Genomic DNA, 18,362 nt, shown 5'->3' on the forward strand with positions numbered 1-18,362 from the left:
TACTCCTCCCATCAGCAGATAAAGAAACTGGGTCACAGAGAGGTTAAGTCATTTGCCCACAGCCGTGGAGCTACTTAAGGTGGAGCTGGGGCTCGAAGCCAGGGAAACTGAGCCCGAGACCACAGGCTCGCCTCCTCTCTACCCACTGCCTCAACCTCACTGTCATCAGACCTGACCCAAGACCCCTTCCAGGAGATGACGACCCCGGCTGTCCTCTACGCATGTGTTTGCTTGTTGCTGGCTTGTGGCATGGAGCCATCTCTAAGTCTTGCCCCGTCTGTGTCCCCACACTCAACCTGTCACTGAGTCTCGCTGCTTCACAGACTCCAAAGTCCATCCCTCCAGGGAAGGAATCCCCGCCACTAACCTCAGCACAGGCCCTTAGAGCCAGGGTCACTACCATTCTTCCTGGCCAAAGAGCAGCAGGCTGTGAGTGGAGGGGACCACATCAGCCCAAGGGCCTTGCAGAGACCCAGGGCTGTGGGGAATGGGATGGGGAGTGTGGCTGCCCATCCAAGGCCCTGTCAGACCTGGGATGGGGCTGGTGTCCCGGGGCAGGGCAGGGCACACTCCCTCTTGGGGATCAGACCTGGGCACCAACAGCCTATGCTACTCCAGCGTGACCAGATGAGCAGACACACTGCAGCCCTGGGGACATGAGGCCAACTGGAAGGAGCAGGCAGCCAGGATGCCATCTGGGTAGCCACAGAGTATCACTGGGGAGCAAGCAAAGCAGGTAGGGGAGGGCAGGTAAGACAACCAGCAGAGCTTTGGGGAGGGATGTCTGCTTTTCAGATGTCACCCCTAGAGTTCTGGGCATGCACGCCCTTGTGCAGACAGCTGTGAAAGGCTAAAGCCACCCTCCTCTAGTTGCTGGTAGAGGATTCAGGCTGGGGCTGGACGGCCCACCAACGATGTGCTTACCGGGATCTGCTCGGGCCAGGCTCAGGTGGGCCATGAAGGTTGCTGCCTGCACCTCCCTCCTGGCTTTGCGCATTTGCTTCCCACCTGGCTACCCCACCCCTGTGCTGCATCTTTTTAATCTGTCTACTTACCACCTACAGACCAGTCTTCCCAGTGGGCCATGTCATCTTGTCATTCATCTGCTCAAGAACCGAGAATCATTTCCAAGGCCTCTAAGAACAGATCCAAACCTCTTATCCTGGAATTCAAGGCCTTCCAAAATCAGACCCTTGGTCTCCATAGCTACCTCATCACTTGCTACTGGAGCCCAGGTGCCCTCCTGTTGCTAACACTTCCTCATCATTCCCCAAGGCACACAGCAGTCGCTTCCATCTCCCTAATGCTGAAGGAATAGCGAAAAGGGCATGGGCTTTGCTTTGGTTACTTCCTGTGTGTTTTCAGGCAAGTCACTCAATGCCTCTGTGCTTCCAGTTGCTTACCTGCAAAAACACTTGACAGGATGTTGTGAGAATCTGCGCGTTTGTACACAGAGCGCTAGCTAGCCACAGGGTAGTTTGCATCGTGTGGCTCCTGCTAATACAGCGCGAGTCAATAAACGGTATCCGTCACAGAGTGCCCTTGGTGTTCCCCACTTACGTGCCCTCCACCTCCTTTCTGATTAGCAGACTTCTGCCTCCTTTTACGTTCATCTCCAGATGCACCTGTATCTGCAGCCTTGCCAGCACACCTGACCTGGGGAGGGGGGTAAGGGTAAGAAAAGCAACATTTGTCAATTGCCCACTGGGCGCCAGACCCTGTTGGTGGGGGTGTGGGGCTCAGGGAGAGCACTGACGGTAGCAGCTAATACTTTCTGGGGGCCTCCTTGTACCAGACCCCATCCCAAGCACGTCATGTAAGCCTTGCTGGTAACTCAGTTCTGTAGATTAAGGTTCCTAAATGGCTTTCTGCTCTATCCAACCCTGGCCCCATCTCACCTTTCCCATCCAGTGGCCTCCAAGAGGCTGATGGGAAGAGTTTATCAAGGAGTGATATCCCTGTCATTCAGGCTCATCCTGTTAGAGAACATTCTGAGAAAGGACCCACCTTCATCTGCCCTGCCACCCCAGGTGCAGCCAGGCCCACCTGCTGCACTCAGGTTGGGCCCTGGCTTTGCATAAGAGCATTTCCTCTGCCTGGAACTCTCTTCCCCCGGCCGGCCTGGAAAACTCAAGCCTCTGACTAATCCTCCTGCATTTGAGTCGAGGTCATTGCCCTTTCCCTCCCGTCCTCCAGGTGCCTCGTCCACTCACTTACTGACGCTTTCACAAATGTCTGCATCCTTGAGGGACCCTTGCCCTGGGCTGAGAACCCTAAGGCAGGGGCTGTATCCTGTTCATCTTTCTATCTCAGTGCCTGGCACAGAGCCTGGCCCACAGCGGGCCTTGGTGTTTGGGGATGAAGGGAGGGAGGAAAAGGATGGGGTGGAATGGGTATCTGGCAGAGGGAATGGTGGTGATACATTTCCAGCTGCTTACTCCCAGGGCAGGACAGCCACGAGCCTCCATCCAGCTCAGAAGAGGAGGCCATGGCTCCGTGGAGACTCCAGAGCCTCCCCCTGGAAACAGCTCCAAGAGAACTCCGGCTACTGCAGCCTCCCTCCAGACACCTGGGAGGTGCCAGTCTTTGGGCTCCATCAGCCTTCTTAGAGGAAATTGCTAAATGCGTTTGGTGATTTTTTTTTTGACATTTTCCTTGTTCAGGAGCTTGTGATTTCAGATTAATCACATCCACATACATTTAGACTGTCAGCTTGGAAGGGAAAATCTAAATTTTGTTACTGCATGATTTCATCCAAAGGTATTTTACTGAAAGGACGTCTGTGATATGGTGCAAATCATGACGAAACATGTTACCGCTGGGACCAAGCTCGTGGTGGGGGGTTGGGGGGATGGACGGAGAACTGTAGGCAGGACCTGGGTGGGCAGAGCTGCGGCAGCTTCAGTCTCCTGAAGAGATCCGTGTGCCACCATCGCTGCTGTCTCCATCTCAGCAAAATGTCACATTTCCTCCTTTGTCCAGGTTTGCCCAGAGCCTTTACTCCCGGGAATGGCAGTTCCACTAACTAACTCCTGTCTTCCCCCCCGGCAGGTACCATGACCAGCAGGACGTAACTAGTAACTTTCTGGGTGCCATGTGGCTCATCTCTATCACATTCCTTTCCATTGGTTATGGGGATATGGTGCCCCACACATACTGTGGGAAAGGTGTCTGTCTTCTCACGGGCATCATGGTGAGTACCTGCCTCGGCCAGTTACCCTTCCCCACCCACCGAATGCTGCTAGGAGTAGCGCCTTTATGGTGGGCGCAGGGGGCCCTCCTCATCCGGGCATGGGGCCAGCTGCTAGTTAACAGGCCAGCGTGTGTGTCTCTGCACGTAGAAAGGCGGATGTGAAATCTGCGTGGCTTCTCACTGTTTCATTTCCTTGTCTAAGATAGGACCATGTCCCGGTTCCTGACAGCTAATGGCCTCTTCCTAGCCCCCCAGAAATGGGCCGAGAGAAGCTGGCCGTGGGTCTTACCCTCTGCTCCCATCCACCAGCCCCGGTGAGCATCAGGGCTTAAGTTCATTGTCCTCTTTCCTGTCGCCTGGGCCCCGCAGACCTTGGTACCACATCTGATAGAGTATAGCTAGAGCTCACTGAGCCGGCCATGAGAGACCCGTGTCCTAGACTGGGTTGGCCACTGGTTCGGTCTTGGTTTGATGACATGGCCCTGGGCCAACTCTTGGCCTCTGCATCCAAATGTTGAGGTACCAGATTCCGAGTGCCAGTTCCCTCCCAGAGTTGGCACCCAGCTAGCCTGTGACTGCATCCCCATCTCTCCCCAGGTGTCCAGCAGCTGTGCTGCCTCCTTTCAAGGTGTATATTCCTCCCGCCCATCACCCTGCCATCCCCCACCCCTGCACACACTCGTGCCCATCACATGGCCACACAGTACGGAGTTTGGGAGAGATGTGGGTAGGGAGTTGGACCCCAGAGTCTGAGTCCCTGTTGCTCGCTGCAGCGCTGGACCCCTCCTGCTCACCAGCCCCACAGCCGCAGGCCTCTGACCCCATGACCTCACTGTGGACTCCAGGCAGGGCACTTAGCCTGCTGGACCTCAGCATGCTCGAGTACAAAGTGCGGATGGGAGGCCTGCTCTACCCTCCTCCCTGGCTGGTGATGGGGATAAACTGCAATGCTTTGTGTTAACGCACTCCGTCAGCAACAAGGAGCTGCGCCGCCTTCAGTGCTGGCGAGCCCTCGGCGTCCCTGCCGTCGCTACTCCTTCACTGGCCGGGGGTGAGGGCTCATCTCCTTGCTGTGCTTTCTGGCCGCGACAGGCAGCCCTGCTCTTTGACCTCCTTCCGAGAACCCCAGAGTCCAGAATAAACACACTGGGTCCTCCTTTCAGAAAAGGAAGCCGAGGGTCAGAGAAGGAGCGGGCAGCTAAGCCTGGGTGTTGTGGGGGTGAGGGTGGACAGGAGGCCTGTCACTTGGTCCTAGGTCTCCGCGGCTGGTTACGGCAGCCCTCCCCAGGGAGCCCTCTCTGCGCCCCCCATCATCAAAATCCTTCCAGGGCTCCCTCAGATTTCAGTCACCACCCCCACTTCTCCAGGAGGACACAAAAGACCCTCCTTCTGAAAGGGAAGTGACTCCTTTCTGCAGTGGGAAGGGGGTTAAGCCCTCACCAGCCTGGTGGCCTCCTGGGACTGATCTCGGTGACAAGGCAGCTCAGAGCAGCAGAGGCCATAGGGTCAGAGGCCTGGGGCCGTGGGGCTGGTGAGCAGGAGGGGTCCAGCGCTGCCAGGTCACGACTGGACACCGTCCTCTCCCCTTTCGACTGAAATCCAGAGCCGGTGCATATTAGCAGGTCCTGGGCAGCAGTTAATGAGAAAAGGCTTAGCGCCGGGGTTGGGGTAAATCACGGGTAAGTGTAAGGCCTCAGAACAAATACCTCCCATCGGTTAGTGGGAGTCTATCTGGCACAGCTCCAGCTGTCACCAGGAAACCAAGGAATGATTCTTCCTTCCAGAAGGGAATGAAATGCCGCCCGAAGGCCAAAGCTTTCCTGTCTCAGAGCCGCTCGTGGGGCGCAAGCTTTGTGCCTCGGCACCAGCTCTCAGCCAGGCCCGCACGGAGCTGGGCTGCCAATAGGTGGATGGCCCTGCCTGGAGCCTCCGTTATTTCTAAATACCAGCCATTCGCCCTCTCAGCACGGAGCTGTGCCCCATCCAAGAAGCGGCCCCGTAGCCACCATTTCCCTGGGTCCCTCACTCCTGCATCTCCGGGCTTCTGCGCTGGCGCGGCTGGGGGGGGGGGTGGGCAGGACCCCTGGGCCCCTCCCTGCCTTCTCCTGGGGTGTGGTCTTCAGCACCGCTGGGGCTGTAGCAGCTCCTTGGAAAGGAGTGTTTGTTTCTTGTGGAGAGAGGTGTGATCAAAGTGGAAAGAACAAACAAGTGAGGAGGAACCGATACCCACCCCCCGTATTAAAAATACAGCACATGCCTTTTGCCTTCTCCTTTCGCACAAACCCTGCTGCGTAAATATACACCTATCTATGACAGGGATGGGGAGCTCCCCTCCTCCCATTGTCGGTGTGTTTACCCAAATTAAAATCAGCTGCCTCCCTCTGGGGTCTGACAGTGAGGAACCCTGGTGGCATTTTTACTAACAAATGTGACTTTTCCAGCTGAGTCACTCCTTTCCAGGGTTTCGCATGGCTGAGAATCCCTTCCTCCCCTCTCCCAGCCTCCCGACACTTTGTACATCTCCTGATTATTATTGCAAGTGCCTTTACTAAAGGTAGGGCTTCCTGTTTGGTTACCATGGACACCAGGCAGGCCAAGGCAAGGCCTGCTCGGGAAGGGAAAGGAAGAATTTGTGTGTGCGGGCTGTAAATAGTCTTAATCATTGTTTTCTCTTGGCAATCCCAGTAACGGTGTAATTATCAACCATTGAGCAGGGTATATAATTGTCTGAACAACTTGACGTTGTTGGCACAGACCTGGTGTGTTTGAGAGATTTCACCCACAAAAGCAGGTATCTCAAAGTGCATCATCTTTCCATAAAGAATTTTATGATGACAGTTACAAGGCAGAGAGAAAGCTGGCAATATTTAGTATCCAGAATGGGCCTTTGAAGGCTTTTTGGTTCTGCAGGCATCTGGAAGACTTTTGGGCCCCCAAGACTCCTTGGTAGGAATCCCATTTCAATATAGCCAGTTTCTGAAGCTGGACTCACTCTGTGGACCCTTCATGAGTTAGGGACAAATAGACAAAAGCTTCCAGGATATCTGTGGGGGTCACTGAGCTTTTCCCCGAGGCTTCATGAGAGAGGCTTCTTTGAACTGCAAAAGGAAAGGGATGATGAAGTAAAAGGTAGCACGAATTGAGTCATTTGGGGAGGAGGGAAAAAGAGGGCTCAGTAAGACATCTGCTTAATGTCAGTTTTAGAGGATGAGCTTCTCCCTGAAACACCTTGGTTTCAAACCAATTGATGTTATTTTAGTTGTTACATGGTATCTGTTGCAGAAACAGAATCCAACTGTAAATCCTCCAGGCTTCCCTCCTCCATTTGTCACTTTCATTTATGTTTTATTTTATTTTATTTTTTGCTTCTTTAGTTAAGTACACCTCATACTTTTCCCCTTGGGATACTTGTTTTTTGAGATTCTAAGGTTTTCCAGCTGGAAAATGTCTCTTGGAAACAAGGAGTAGGAGGACCAGAGTGGAGGAGACTGGGTCTCTGATTTGGGTCCAGATCTATGGATGAGTTAGGCATGCTGACCGCAGGCCAGCCGCTCCTCTCTGTGTTCACTCCTGTACTCTGCTCACCACGTACCTTGGCAAGTACGACCTCATTAGAGGTGAACCGTCTCCCCTCCCACAGCCCTCCCATGGAAATAGTGTTGGACAGAGAAGACCCAGGGAATTCAGCTGGTGTCAAAAAGGATTCAGGACTTGGCACCTCTGAAGGCAAAAGTCTGAGTCATGGATTTGCTGCACAGTCTGACCCCATGGAAGTCATCCCAGCAGCTGCTTACCCTCTTCTGTCCCACTCCGATCTCTCCTCACATGGCCCCCCTGCCCACCAACCATTTTTGAGATTCCACACGAGGACAGCTAGGACAGCAGGAGCTCTCACACACCCAGATCAGCCAAGCCCTTGGCAATTTGTCTCTTAAAACCAACCCGCATCCCTGCCGTATCACATAAGCATTCCCAAACTGCTAACAGGGCCCTGTCAGGCTGATAAACTCATCTAAGTAAAAAGGCCCAAAAGGAACACAGGTGATCATTATACCACATGAAAGGTGAATACAGCAGGAGGGAGGGGGAATCCCATAGTGCTTCCTTTATTTCCTCTAAAGAGCCAAAGTTGACCATCAGCTTCTGACTCAAGTCTTAGGCTCCTTGTCCTTCCTGCCTTCCACTCAATTCCCATCAGCCCATCCTTTTTTCCTATTTGTCTGCTTCTTCCTTTCCACTTCCCCTGTCTGTCCCATGCTGTTGAGGAGGCAGCACAACTTGTTCCCTCTCTCAGTCTCTGCTCCAGCTCTATATCTCTCTGCATCTCCCCTCTCCCCTTCCCTTCCTTTCCCTTCCCTCCCCTCCCCCACTCTTCTCTCTTTCTCTCTCTCTCTCTCTCTCTCTCTCTCTCTCACTCACACACACACACACACACACACACTGGAGAGGATCAGTTTGTATTTCAGCACCCTGAACACCACTTTCTGAAGGTTGCTGACGTCTGACCCCATCTTTACAAGGTTGCCTCTTAATGGGAATGACCAGATTAGGCTTCATTATTGGCTACTTCCCTAATTCAGCCAGATGATGGATTTTCTAAAAGAAAAGTTGAAAGTATCCACTGTTATCTATTCAAGTTAGAATTAGGGGCTAAGAACCAAGCATCCTTCAGAGAAATATCCATAGGAGAGCCTTGACATCTTCAAGTTGAAAGAAACCGGGAAATGTCATCTAGCCCAGCCTCCTGCCTCCGTGCAGAAATGAATCTTAATCATATAAGATAGATGCTTCCTTAGTTAGAACACTCTAGCTTCTCATTAGAACCCTTCTGCATTCAGCAGCCTAGGTTGTGAGCCCTAGCGAGAACCATGGAGCAATCCAGCTAGACCCTGGAACTTCGGGATTGTGGATGGTTGATTGTTTTAATGAAACCTCCAACGTGGCGTGGTGAGCAGGGAGACTCCTTCAGGCTAATTCTGCCCCCAGCTTTCAGGAGTGATTTAAGCAGAGTTTCCCTGCACTCAGGGAAATGAGGAAGCCTGGAGCCTGGGAAGAACCCTCTCCATCTGACGTTCCGTTTTTAACACGGCGATATATCCCTTTTTTGGGCGTTCAGCCCAAAGTTCTTTTGTAGCTCCATACAAAAGAGAGGGATTATATACTCGGTCTGCTTGAGGGGAAATGGAGCACACATCTTCCCTCTAGAACAGCTTCTTTTTAAGCTATTTTTTGCTTTTAGAGGCCTGGCTCAATTGATGACACCTGCAGACCAGGCTGTCCAAGGGCCCATACATATCCTTTGAAAACTGGGCACAGAGTCTCCTGCAAGTCACAGATGCCAAGAAAACAGGGCCGTCCCTGAACAAGAAAGGAAAATGAGGTCAGAAGAGGAAAGTTCACACAGGCTCCTTTCTTTTCAGTTTGTTGTGCTAGAAATGGGTGGCTGACCAAGTGTACCTAGAAACATGAGATTGTTTTCATGGGAACCCTTGTAAAAAGCTAGGGGAAAGCGTTGCCAACTTCACCTGTGCCAAAACCTTGCACCGACCAACCTTTGCCAACCTGTGGCAAAGGAAAGAGATTATGAAGGAGAGAGTAGGGGATTGATCTACCATGTGCATTCCGCCCAACTCTGGTACGGATTATAGTACCTTTGAAAACAGTCTTTAAGGTTCCCTATGTATTCCGTTAAACTGGGTGAGCCGCAAATGTTGTTGGTGGATTCCTTCAATCCTAGGACCTCAACTGCTAAACTGAGCTCTGTGGCAACTATAATTACTGTTTGGCGTCTAGAGGATCAGACTGCTGACTTTTCTGAGCTTATTGTCGCTTTCCATGAGTGGAGGTCAGGATGGTGCAGGGCCCCACGTGCAGAAAGAGGGTGATGGTCACCGAGGGGCGTGTGCTCTCTTCCAAGAACCAGGCAAGGGCGGGGCTGTCGTCTGCTGCCTGCAGGAGAAGCAGGGCAAGGGCAGTTCTGTCTCGATTCCCACCCACCACCCCCACCCCGACCAGGCCAAGATGCACAGCAAAGAGGACTTCAAAGTCCTTTGGAAGAATGTTGGGATGAGCCCATTTCTGCTCATTTCTCAGACAGTCAAGCATGCGCCCAGAGGATTAGGAGAGAGGAAGTGAGTCCTGAGGAAGCGGCCTCTTTTACTCACTCTCCCTGGGCTTCCCTGGAGTGGACCTTCCAGAGCAGAATAAGAATTCTGCTCTGGAGAATACTGACGCCTTCTGCGGGTTCCCTTAAAATCCTGATTTGAGGCAGGTGTGTTGTTATCATCTTTGAAATCTCTGAAAGATGATGAATTCATGAGCCTCCTAGTGAAAGCAAGAAGGAACTGAATTTCTTGTGCTGAGTCCTAGGCTAGACCTCCAGTGAAAAGACCCAACTGGGAGCAAGCTCAGTCACTGGGTGCACAGACTCATGCCAACCAGTGTAGCCCTGGGAAGCAGTCTTGGCGGGGTGATGCTTTGCCTCTTCCTTAGATTATTTTCAGGAAAACTCTCCACCACCAACAGGTGATCCATCCATACTGCACGGCTTTCTTTCCTCCTGGCCCCCTGCTCTGGAGCTGGCAGTGGGGCTGGGTTACGCGTGAGGGAGGGGGAGCGTGTGTGGATTTTCTGTCCTCCCTGCACACCCTGGCAGATGACCAAGTGATCGTTCGGTGTTTTAAATTCCCCCGAGCCTCAGCCCCATCCAGTATCCTGCTCCATGAAGCAGTGGCCAGCTTTACGAAGGCTCAGTCTCCCAGAGGTCAGCTCTGCAGCTAAGCCAGGAGCACCGCAGACCCCTTCATGGGTGCGGGAATCAGGGCCCTGATGGGTTTTGTGGCTTGGCCTTGTCCAGCCAGAATTCAAGTCCCCACTCCACTCCTGGAGACCCCATCGTGGGCCCGGGGCACGTGGAGTCTTCCGCCTGAGCCCTGCCTCTTAATGATGTGCTCTCTCCTCTGGTCCTTTTGCTGTCCCCTCACAGGGTGCGGGCTGTACTGCCCTGGTGGTGGCCGTGGTGGCCCGAAAGCTGGAACTCACCAAAGCAGAGAAGCACGTTCACAACTTCATGATGGACACTCAGCTCACCAAACGGGTAAAACGCCACTGTCCACGTCTTAACGGGGGACTTAAGACCAACATGGGAGCCAGTCAGAAAGTAGCCACAGTGGGTTAGGGCCACACCCTTCAGTGGAGGGTTGAGGGAGCCCCAGACACATGCAAACAGCCAGCGCAAAATGGGCACGATGTCCCAACGCTGAAGGCTCCTGTCTTCTCTTAAATCACTGTGCATGGCTCAGGCAACCAAATAATTTTCCTGATAATTAAATCTATAGCATACAATGATGTAACCCGCTCCCCTTGCCTAATGGTACAGAGTAGATCACCCAGCATGAGGTGTTTTTGCTTATGCTTAAATGTTTTCATGATTCTCCTTAGGAAGGGCAGTAGAAAGTCTTAAAAACGATATTGGGAATGTATCTAAATCCAACCCTTTAAAAAAAATCATTACAGACAATCACTCCTAAATAACGTTCATCAAAATGTCATCACCCAATTTTCCCCCTTTTGGGTTTTCCAAATAACGTTTCTCCCTTGTAACGTCATGAAAGTGGGTAAGGAGGGTGAAAAACTGAATATAAGCGGGAATGGGGAGATCATTTAGCTGCTAAAAGTCTGACACCCCACTGAATTGTCAGAGAAGAAAAGGCCCATTTAGAAGAGACAGAAACGAGCCTTCCAGGATAACAGCAGGCCAAATGAGCATGGCAGAAGCTGTTTATTTAATGACAGCTTTTATGGAAAATTCTTTAGAGCTGCAGGCTGAACGAAGGTCAGTAGTATGATTTCCTGCAAAACTCGCCTCTTTCCGAAATGAGAGCGAAGCAAGACCCTGTGCTGGGGTCTTGGCCGCTCTGACAAGTTTCTCATTTAGGATTAAAGTGGGTTAGGAGACCCACGAGCAACGAGATTTTGATTGGGGTTTTTGAAAGCTGGAGAAAATATTCAGTGATGGATGTTGCAGCACAGTAAAAATGTGTTCTAAATAGAGACAAAGGCAGGAAGGGAGAACAAAAAGAGAGGGAGAGTGACAAAGGGTGAGCGTGCTCACTCAGAGGGAGGCGTGGGGGAATGGGAAGTTGCCAAGGCCTCTCCAGTTTCTCAGCAGAATTATTTATGGTGTTTGATTGTTTGGTCTTTGATTACATGTACTGGATTCTTTAAAGAGCCTCCACAGATGTTAAAAAGAAGGGGTACAGGCAAATAGTCTAATGTCGCTGCCATACAGATGGTTGTATATGGTACATCCTGGCGCTGAGGTGTCCGTGGTACAAGCAAAAACATGATTTGTATCATCAAGATGGCAGGATTGAGGGCCATACCCGTGGGTAGGCCAGCCGGGTTCCACCCAGAGCCCTGTAACCTAGCTGCTTTCCTTCAACCCCCTAGTAAGCGTGCAGAAGTCATGCTAAGTATTGAGCAAATTACCAAAGTTGCCTCTATTCTCCTGGAACAATTCAGTGCAGGAGTCAGAGGCAAGGGAGTCTAGCCTCCAAAACCTTCTCAGAAGCTGTTTCTTAGAGCAGAGACGTTAACAGCCTCTCTGTTTATTCTATTTGCTTTTTGAAACCAAGGATATACTGTGTATATCGTGTTATTCCTTTGTCCTCTCCATTTTTCACTCTGTGAATCAGACATTAGAGGAAAATAAAGCCGAGGAAAGCCAACTCCCTCACGTGACAGGAAAATAAACAACTTTTCTGCAATATAATTGTACGAGGAGATGAAATTGTGGTCGCTAATTTCAAGCTTTCAAAAATAATTCTCTAAAATCCTCCTCAAGTCCGCTTACTTTTTGAAAAGTGGGACCGAAAATAAAATCAACAAATATTTATTGCCCATCTATGAGTACAAGGCATCTTTTTATCGAATAACATCTCACTTTTCTGAGAACACTTAAATCTGTTGAAATGTCCCTTTAATATCTAATATCTTTTCCCAGAGAAACAAACAACATGAAAGGAGTGGCTCTCACAGAGAGAGGATTCTCAAAGCTGGCAAGACTCTTTTACCTAACCTTGATTGAAAGGAAACTGGCTGTGAGCTCGGCCTGCTCTGGCTTCAGCTCCCCTTGACCTGATCTCAGAGAAGCCCACCTTTCTTCCCCTGGCAACTCCTCATCCATCCTCTGTCCTCTCCAAGTGGCCCACTGTGTCCAGCAGGAGTGGCTCATGGGTCAAACAGAACTCACAGTGAATTCTCAGTGAATTCGCAGAGAAAGATCCGATCTTTGGAGGAGCTGATTGGGACATAATTGCAAACCTCTCAAGAGAGGACAATTAATAGATTTAACAGAGAAAAGCCATCTCTTACAATACATGCAATCTTAATTCTTCAAACCTCTAAGCAAAAAAAACAAAAAAGAGGAATTGTAACCTATTAATCATAAAAATACTCAGATTGTTCTAGTCTTTATTTACTCTGCCTGTCTTGCTGTAAAGGCTTCAGCCCAGACTTTACCACTAGAGTCACACTGTTTTTATTCATTTATTTGCCAGGGAGGCAGGGGCAGGTGCGGCGGTGGTCTGATGGCAGGGGGTCGGAACTCAGTTTCTGGTTTTCCTGATTCCCGTGGCTTTTCTTCTCTCACTTGTATAACTTGTCAACTCTGGTGGCAACGTCATTTCTGTATTTAATGCAATCAGATCTTCCCACACTGACTTTGCAGTGTTACTGCCATTGTTAATCTAGAATTATAATTTATTGCTAACCTCTGGGCTACTAGGTAATATATATGTAAATGACACACAGAGAGACTATAAAAAAGATACTAGGTCCCCACCTTTTCTCCCACTCAATGCTACACATCCCCCTGTCGCTGTTTTAGGTAACGAAACACATCCCTCACAGCTGGATGGCACTCCCTGTGTTCTGGGGACACCAAGATGAGTAAGAGATGGTACCTGCCCTCATACTTACTGCCTGTCCTCAAAGAGCACCTCCCCTTTCTAAAGAGCAAGGTAGCTGCCCGTGGACACACTTGACTTCAGAGGCACCACGGACAGGAGACGTTCTGTTTGCCACGCCTCCTCTCCACATCAAACCTGCAGGCACCTCTGTGGTGTGTGCCACTGGCTGAGGATTTTGTCTCCTTATCCTTGCCACGATGGGTTCCTGCCTCAAATACTTCATCCAAGTACAATTTCCCCATGAAATCAATGAGTAACACCAAAACCACACCCATATCTTCCCTACACTAGTGCCTTCTCCTGCCTTCCCTGTTAATGACATCATCGTTCTTCCAGTCTCCAGGCCTGAAAGCTTAGCAGCATCTCTGACTCCTCTCTGCCCTGGTCCCCACAGGGGTCCGAGCAGCTTTGGAGTCTGATTCCACCTGGCCACACCAGCCTCTCCAGGTCCTCTGCCCACCATACTCAAAGCCACCATCTCAGTCTTGTACCATCTCAGTTGCTTGCTACCTTCTCATCTCACCTGGTCCTCCCTTACCCAAGCCATCCTGTACTTTGCTTCCTTGTGACTCTCCTTAGACTCTGAGACTTAGCTCTGAACATATCACCAACCTGCTCAAAAACCTTTAATAACCCCCCAGAACCTACTGATCCACTGATAAAAAAGACTTTTCTTTATTTTTTTAAATAGGGGCTAATTTTTAAAAATTTTATTTATTTATTTTTTGAATGCATTGGGTCTTCGTTGCTGAGCACAGGCTTTCTCTAGTTGCGGCGAGCGGGGACTACTCTTCGTTGCAGTGTGCAGGCTTCTCATTGCGGTGGCTTCTCTTGCAGCGGAGCACGGGCTCTAGGTGCCCAGGCTTCAGTAGTTGTGGCACATAGGCTCAGTAGTTGTGGCTTGCGGGCTCTAGAGCACAGGCTCGGTAGTTGCAGCGCCCGGGCTTAGTTGCTCTGCGGCACGCGGGATCTTCCCGGGCCAGGGCTCGAACCTGTGTTCCCTGCATTGGCAGGCGGATTCTTAACCATTGCACCACCAGGGAAGTCCCGAAAACTTTTCTTTAATTATGAGCATGTGTGTCAAAGTTTTATCACAATCTTGCTGGGGGGAAAAATGTTTTTTTTTTTTTCCAGCAGCCTAATTCAAAGGTTTACTCATAGTAGGGGTCTTTTATAGGAAAAGACAATGGTAGTCATTGTTGTACAGGGTACAGAAAGCCTGGCTAAAGGACACAGACTCCTGACTGACAGCTGGTAGGGCCCATGAGTGGATTCCCAGAACAGGTCTTAGTCTTTTAAAAATTTATCAGATAATCACTTGAGCAGTTATCAGGAATGCTAATTCTCCCCAGAAGGGGATTATAAATTATATCACCCACTAAAGTTCTGTCCCAGACAGACTGGGTACAGTTTTTCTTTAACAATAGTCATAGGAACATTGAGCTTTTGAGCTGGAAGCGTTCTTAGGGATGAGCCTCTCAGGCCCAGAGATGGGCAAGTGTGGGCCCCCAGCCATATGCAGTGAGCTGGGTCCCAGCCAGGGCTGCCATTTGTTCTCAGGCTGGCAGGCAGCTCTCCAGCCATAACCCAATGGGTTTCCCAGAACAGCCAGTTCCTTGGAACTCAGAATGGTGGTTAGGGTCCCAGGTCTGCTGGAAAGAAAAGCCAGTTTACCTCCAAACTAGCTGAGCATCACATTAATAGCATTATGGAATTAGCCGTGGTTCATTACTGTGCTGCTATGGGGAAAGACTACAAACTCCAACTTTGAACCACGGAAGTACATCCCTCCGCGCTCCCTGTCCCAGTGTCCTGCCAGCCACAGGGGTGGATCCCCCGTTTCTAAGTGTTGGGTGAGGGCTTCTGGGTAAGGTGGGCAGAGAAGCCTGAGAAGGGAGTGTGGAATAGGATGGGGGAGGAAGAAGAGAGGGTATGAGGGGGGAGATGAAAGAGATGGCAGCGGCAGGAAGCCAGCAGGAAGTGTGTGTGGGTGAGCGTGAGGAAAGTGAGGGGTTGGCGGATGGAGAAGAGGGGACCCCCACCAGTTATAATGGACACCTTCAGTCAGGTGTCTGAAGACGGGCCTGACCTGAGGGCTCTCAGATTGCGATTTTATCATCCCTTTAGATTTATTCATCTAAATTAATCCCCTAGAACTTCTTGAAGTTGTCTAAGTTACACCCACTTGCCAGGGCTGATCGGCCCTCCTCTCCAACTTCCCTCTCCCTGGCAGGGAGTCCTGGCAGCATGGAGGGCATGCTATTTCTTTCCCAGGGGCCCCATCAGTAGGGCTCCTGGAATTTCTCTCCCAGGGCTCCCTGTGGCTGTCGGAGCATGGGGGCAGGTGAAGAAGGGTGCCCCTCGTCTGCTACATGTTCCTCCTGCACCAGCCTCCACGAAGTCTGGAGAGGCAGGTTACCCTGGCAGAGAGGCAGCCAGAGCAAGTCGTTGACATGGATAATACAGCCAAGAGTTCAAGGAACAGACATATGTGTCCTGTTTTATGTTTTCTTTCGCTGGAGGTGGGGGAAGAAGCTGACATTTGTTGGGGGAAGGAACATCAGTAAAACTACTGTGTACTGAGGCGCGGTGCAGCCAGGCTCTGTGCTAAGTGTTTCATTGAATCAACACCACAATCCCATTTCACAGATTGGGACCCTACTGTGTTTTCTCTGAAGCACTTATTGCCTGACACTATATTACACAGGGCATGCTGTCCCCATAGGATTAGAAGCTCCTTGAGGGCAGAAATGTTATTGGTTGGTGCATCCCAGTATTCTTACTTCCTAAACAGTATCTGCCCCATTGTAAGGGCTCAGTAAATGTTTGGGGAAGGAATGAATATGAAAATTGAGTCCCAGAGAGGTTCCGCAATGGTCCAAGGCAGAGATGATCATTCATCCCCTTGTGAGGTTTTTCTGAGGGCTAGTGGAACAATGTAAACAGAAAGTGTTTAGCATGGAGCCTGGCACATAGTAAGCACTCCGTGAACGTTAGCTGTCAGGATTGTACGCAAGATCTTAGTTGGATGACGTTCTTGCCCGGGCTCATGAATCTTAGAGCCCTCTCTGAAGGACATAGGTCACGGAGCCAATTCTCTGGCCACCGTCAGAGTACAAGCATACAATTCTTGGGAGAGAATGAATGGGCCCAAAGAAAACAATTAGCTCGTATGCTTATGGGTTTGGGGGACGAAACAGCCAGTCTTCCATGCACAAACGGCCCTCTTCTAACCGTCCCTGAGCCCGTCGGATCATGGCCAACCTTACCCAGTCCTTCCCAGTTCCCTGACCCACCCACTCCCACCCTCACCCTCAAGAGCATCTTTTGGCCCTGGTGCCCCGCCCACTAGGAGAAGTCAGTGGGTACCCAAGTCCCCATCAGGGAGTGGTGCTTGGAAGCCCTATGGAAGCTCAGTGAATCCCAGGAGGGGCACACAGCCTCAACTGCCTCCCACCCTGGCGATGCTCAAAGCAATCAGCCAGGTGAATCGGAGGGAGAACCTGGTCACAAGAGCGGTCACTGTCGACGTGGGAAAGCACGAGGCAGTTAAAAGCCTGTTTCTTTTTCTCTCATGTATATTGATCTGCTCAGCTTTGTGCCAGGTTGTTTGCTGGCGATTAATTCAGAGTCAGCACCACGGCTTGCATTTAACATCGCTTTCCTGAATACGCAGGGGCCTCCCGTTCAAAGCCATAAAGAGGCCGTGACTGCTTCGCTCAGCTACCCAGGCTGTGCTGTGATTTTAGTGCCTTATATTTGGGCTAAAGTTAAGTGCGGGACCTGGACTCCCTGTTCTGTCATATTGCTAAGTGAGGGCCATGATGATTAAAAACAAATCTAATGTCCTTTCCAGTTCCTTGATCCTGGAAAACAGGAAATAATGTTGTTTGTGTAGAGATGACATGTAGTCAGTCAGGTCTTTCTTCAGACCACATGAAAACCGTATGCTCTTTTTGGACCTGGCTCTTGTTTTGACTTTGCCGTCAGCTAGCTGTGGGATTCTGGCCCTCACATTCTATCTCTGAAGCTGTCATTTCCTCATATTTTCAATGGGGGGGTTGGGCCAGATGATGATAACTAACTAGTATCTTTATGGTACTTTATAGTTTCTATAACACTTAAATCCACATTGACTCAGTTTGCCGTTTATAACTTTACGGTCTTGGTCTCTGTCTCAGTTTCTTCATCTGTAAAATGGGGATAATATTAGTACCTTCCTGAGAGGGTTGTTGTGAAGGTTAAATGAGTTTACACATACGTAAAGTGGCACCTGGTAGATGTCCGCTCTTAGCCTCAGCACCATCAGCACCATGGGTATTGCCTCCTTTGGGCCTCAGAACAGCCCTTAAGGTAAGGATTTATTTTTCCCTTCTTATAGATAGTTAAGCACTTACTCCTAAACTGGCAGAGGAAGGATTCACCTGCAGCCTCTCCAGTTTCAAATGTTTGTTCCACACCAACACAGAGACAGTTGTCAAAGGCTCATCAGCGCTGACACTCCACGGCTCTGTCAGTGTTCCAAAGACAAGACCCGTGTAACTGGGGCTCTGCCGATCATCGGACATGCTGGGCAGGTTTTTCCCTCCTGTTTCTTCTGTGAGGCTTTCCTTGGAGGCTAAGCATCTAGGGAACCTGAAAAAACCATCTGTCAAGTTGCCCTCTCCCCACAGAAGGGCAGCAGGAGTAGGCACTCCACAGAGAGAAAGCCTTCCCTCTATGCTGCCTCTTTTGCCAGGAGGCTGATGTCCACTCCAGCCCCTGGACAGGACCCCGGTGACCACACCCTCCTCTACCTCCCCCCTCCTCACCTGGACACTTACCATTTCCAGCTTCTCACCACCACCTGCTTCTTCTCACCACCACCTGCTTCCTTTCAGGCAAGAAAGTACCAAAGGTGGACAATTAAGTCATTTAAAACCATCTTCACGGTAGATTTTTACTGAACAAAAAGGCAGTATTTATGTCACTTAGACATTTCTGAGAAGACCTAGCTGTTCTTTTAGAATATCACTCCAGCGCCAATGAAAAATATAATCCAGCCTTAGTAATAAATTTTTAAAACATACACACAGAAGTTATCAGCCTGCAAAACAATGTTTCCCAGGCCTTCCCACACGTCTCAGTATTTTAACAACGTCCCATCTGTTGATGTCAGTCTGAAGAAGCAGGCCTGTACTCTCCAATTTTATTAAAAT

At 50.3% G+C, this 18,362-nt stretch overlaps 1 protein-coding gene across 2 annotated transcripts in view; it reads left to right on the forward strand.

Moving 5' to 3' along the window:
- Nucleotides 1-18,362, forward strand: part of KCNN3 (potassium calcium-activated channel subfamily N member 3) — a 176,353-nt gene that overhangs the window by 146,328 nt on the left and 11,663 nt on the right. For both annotated transcript variants that reach the window (XM_060137371.1, XM_060137368.1), the window contains exons 4-5: nucleotides 3,052-3,193; nucleotides 10,179-10,289. In XM_060137371.1, coding sequence (XP_059993354.1) covers nucleotides 3,052-3,193; nucleotides 10,179-10,289 — 253 coding nt within the window. The remainder of the gene's footprint in view (nucleotides 1-3,051; nucleotides 3,194-10,178; nucleotides 10,290-18,362) is intronic.

The sequence above is a fragment of the Lagenorhynchus albirostris genome, chromosome 2, assembly GCF_949774975.1.
Source record: "Lagenorhynchus albirostris chromosome 2, mLagAlb1.1, whole genome shotgun sequence".
Taxonomy (NCBI): domain Eukaryota; kingdom Metazoa; phylum Chordata; class Mammalia; order Artiodactyla; family Delphinidae; genus Lagenorhynchus; species Lagenorhynchus albirostris.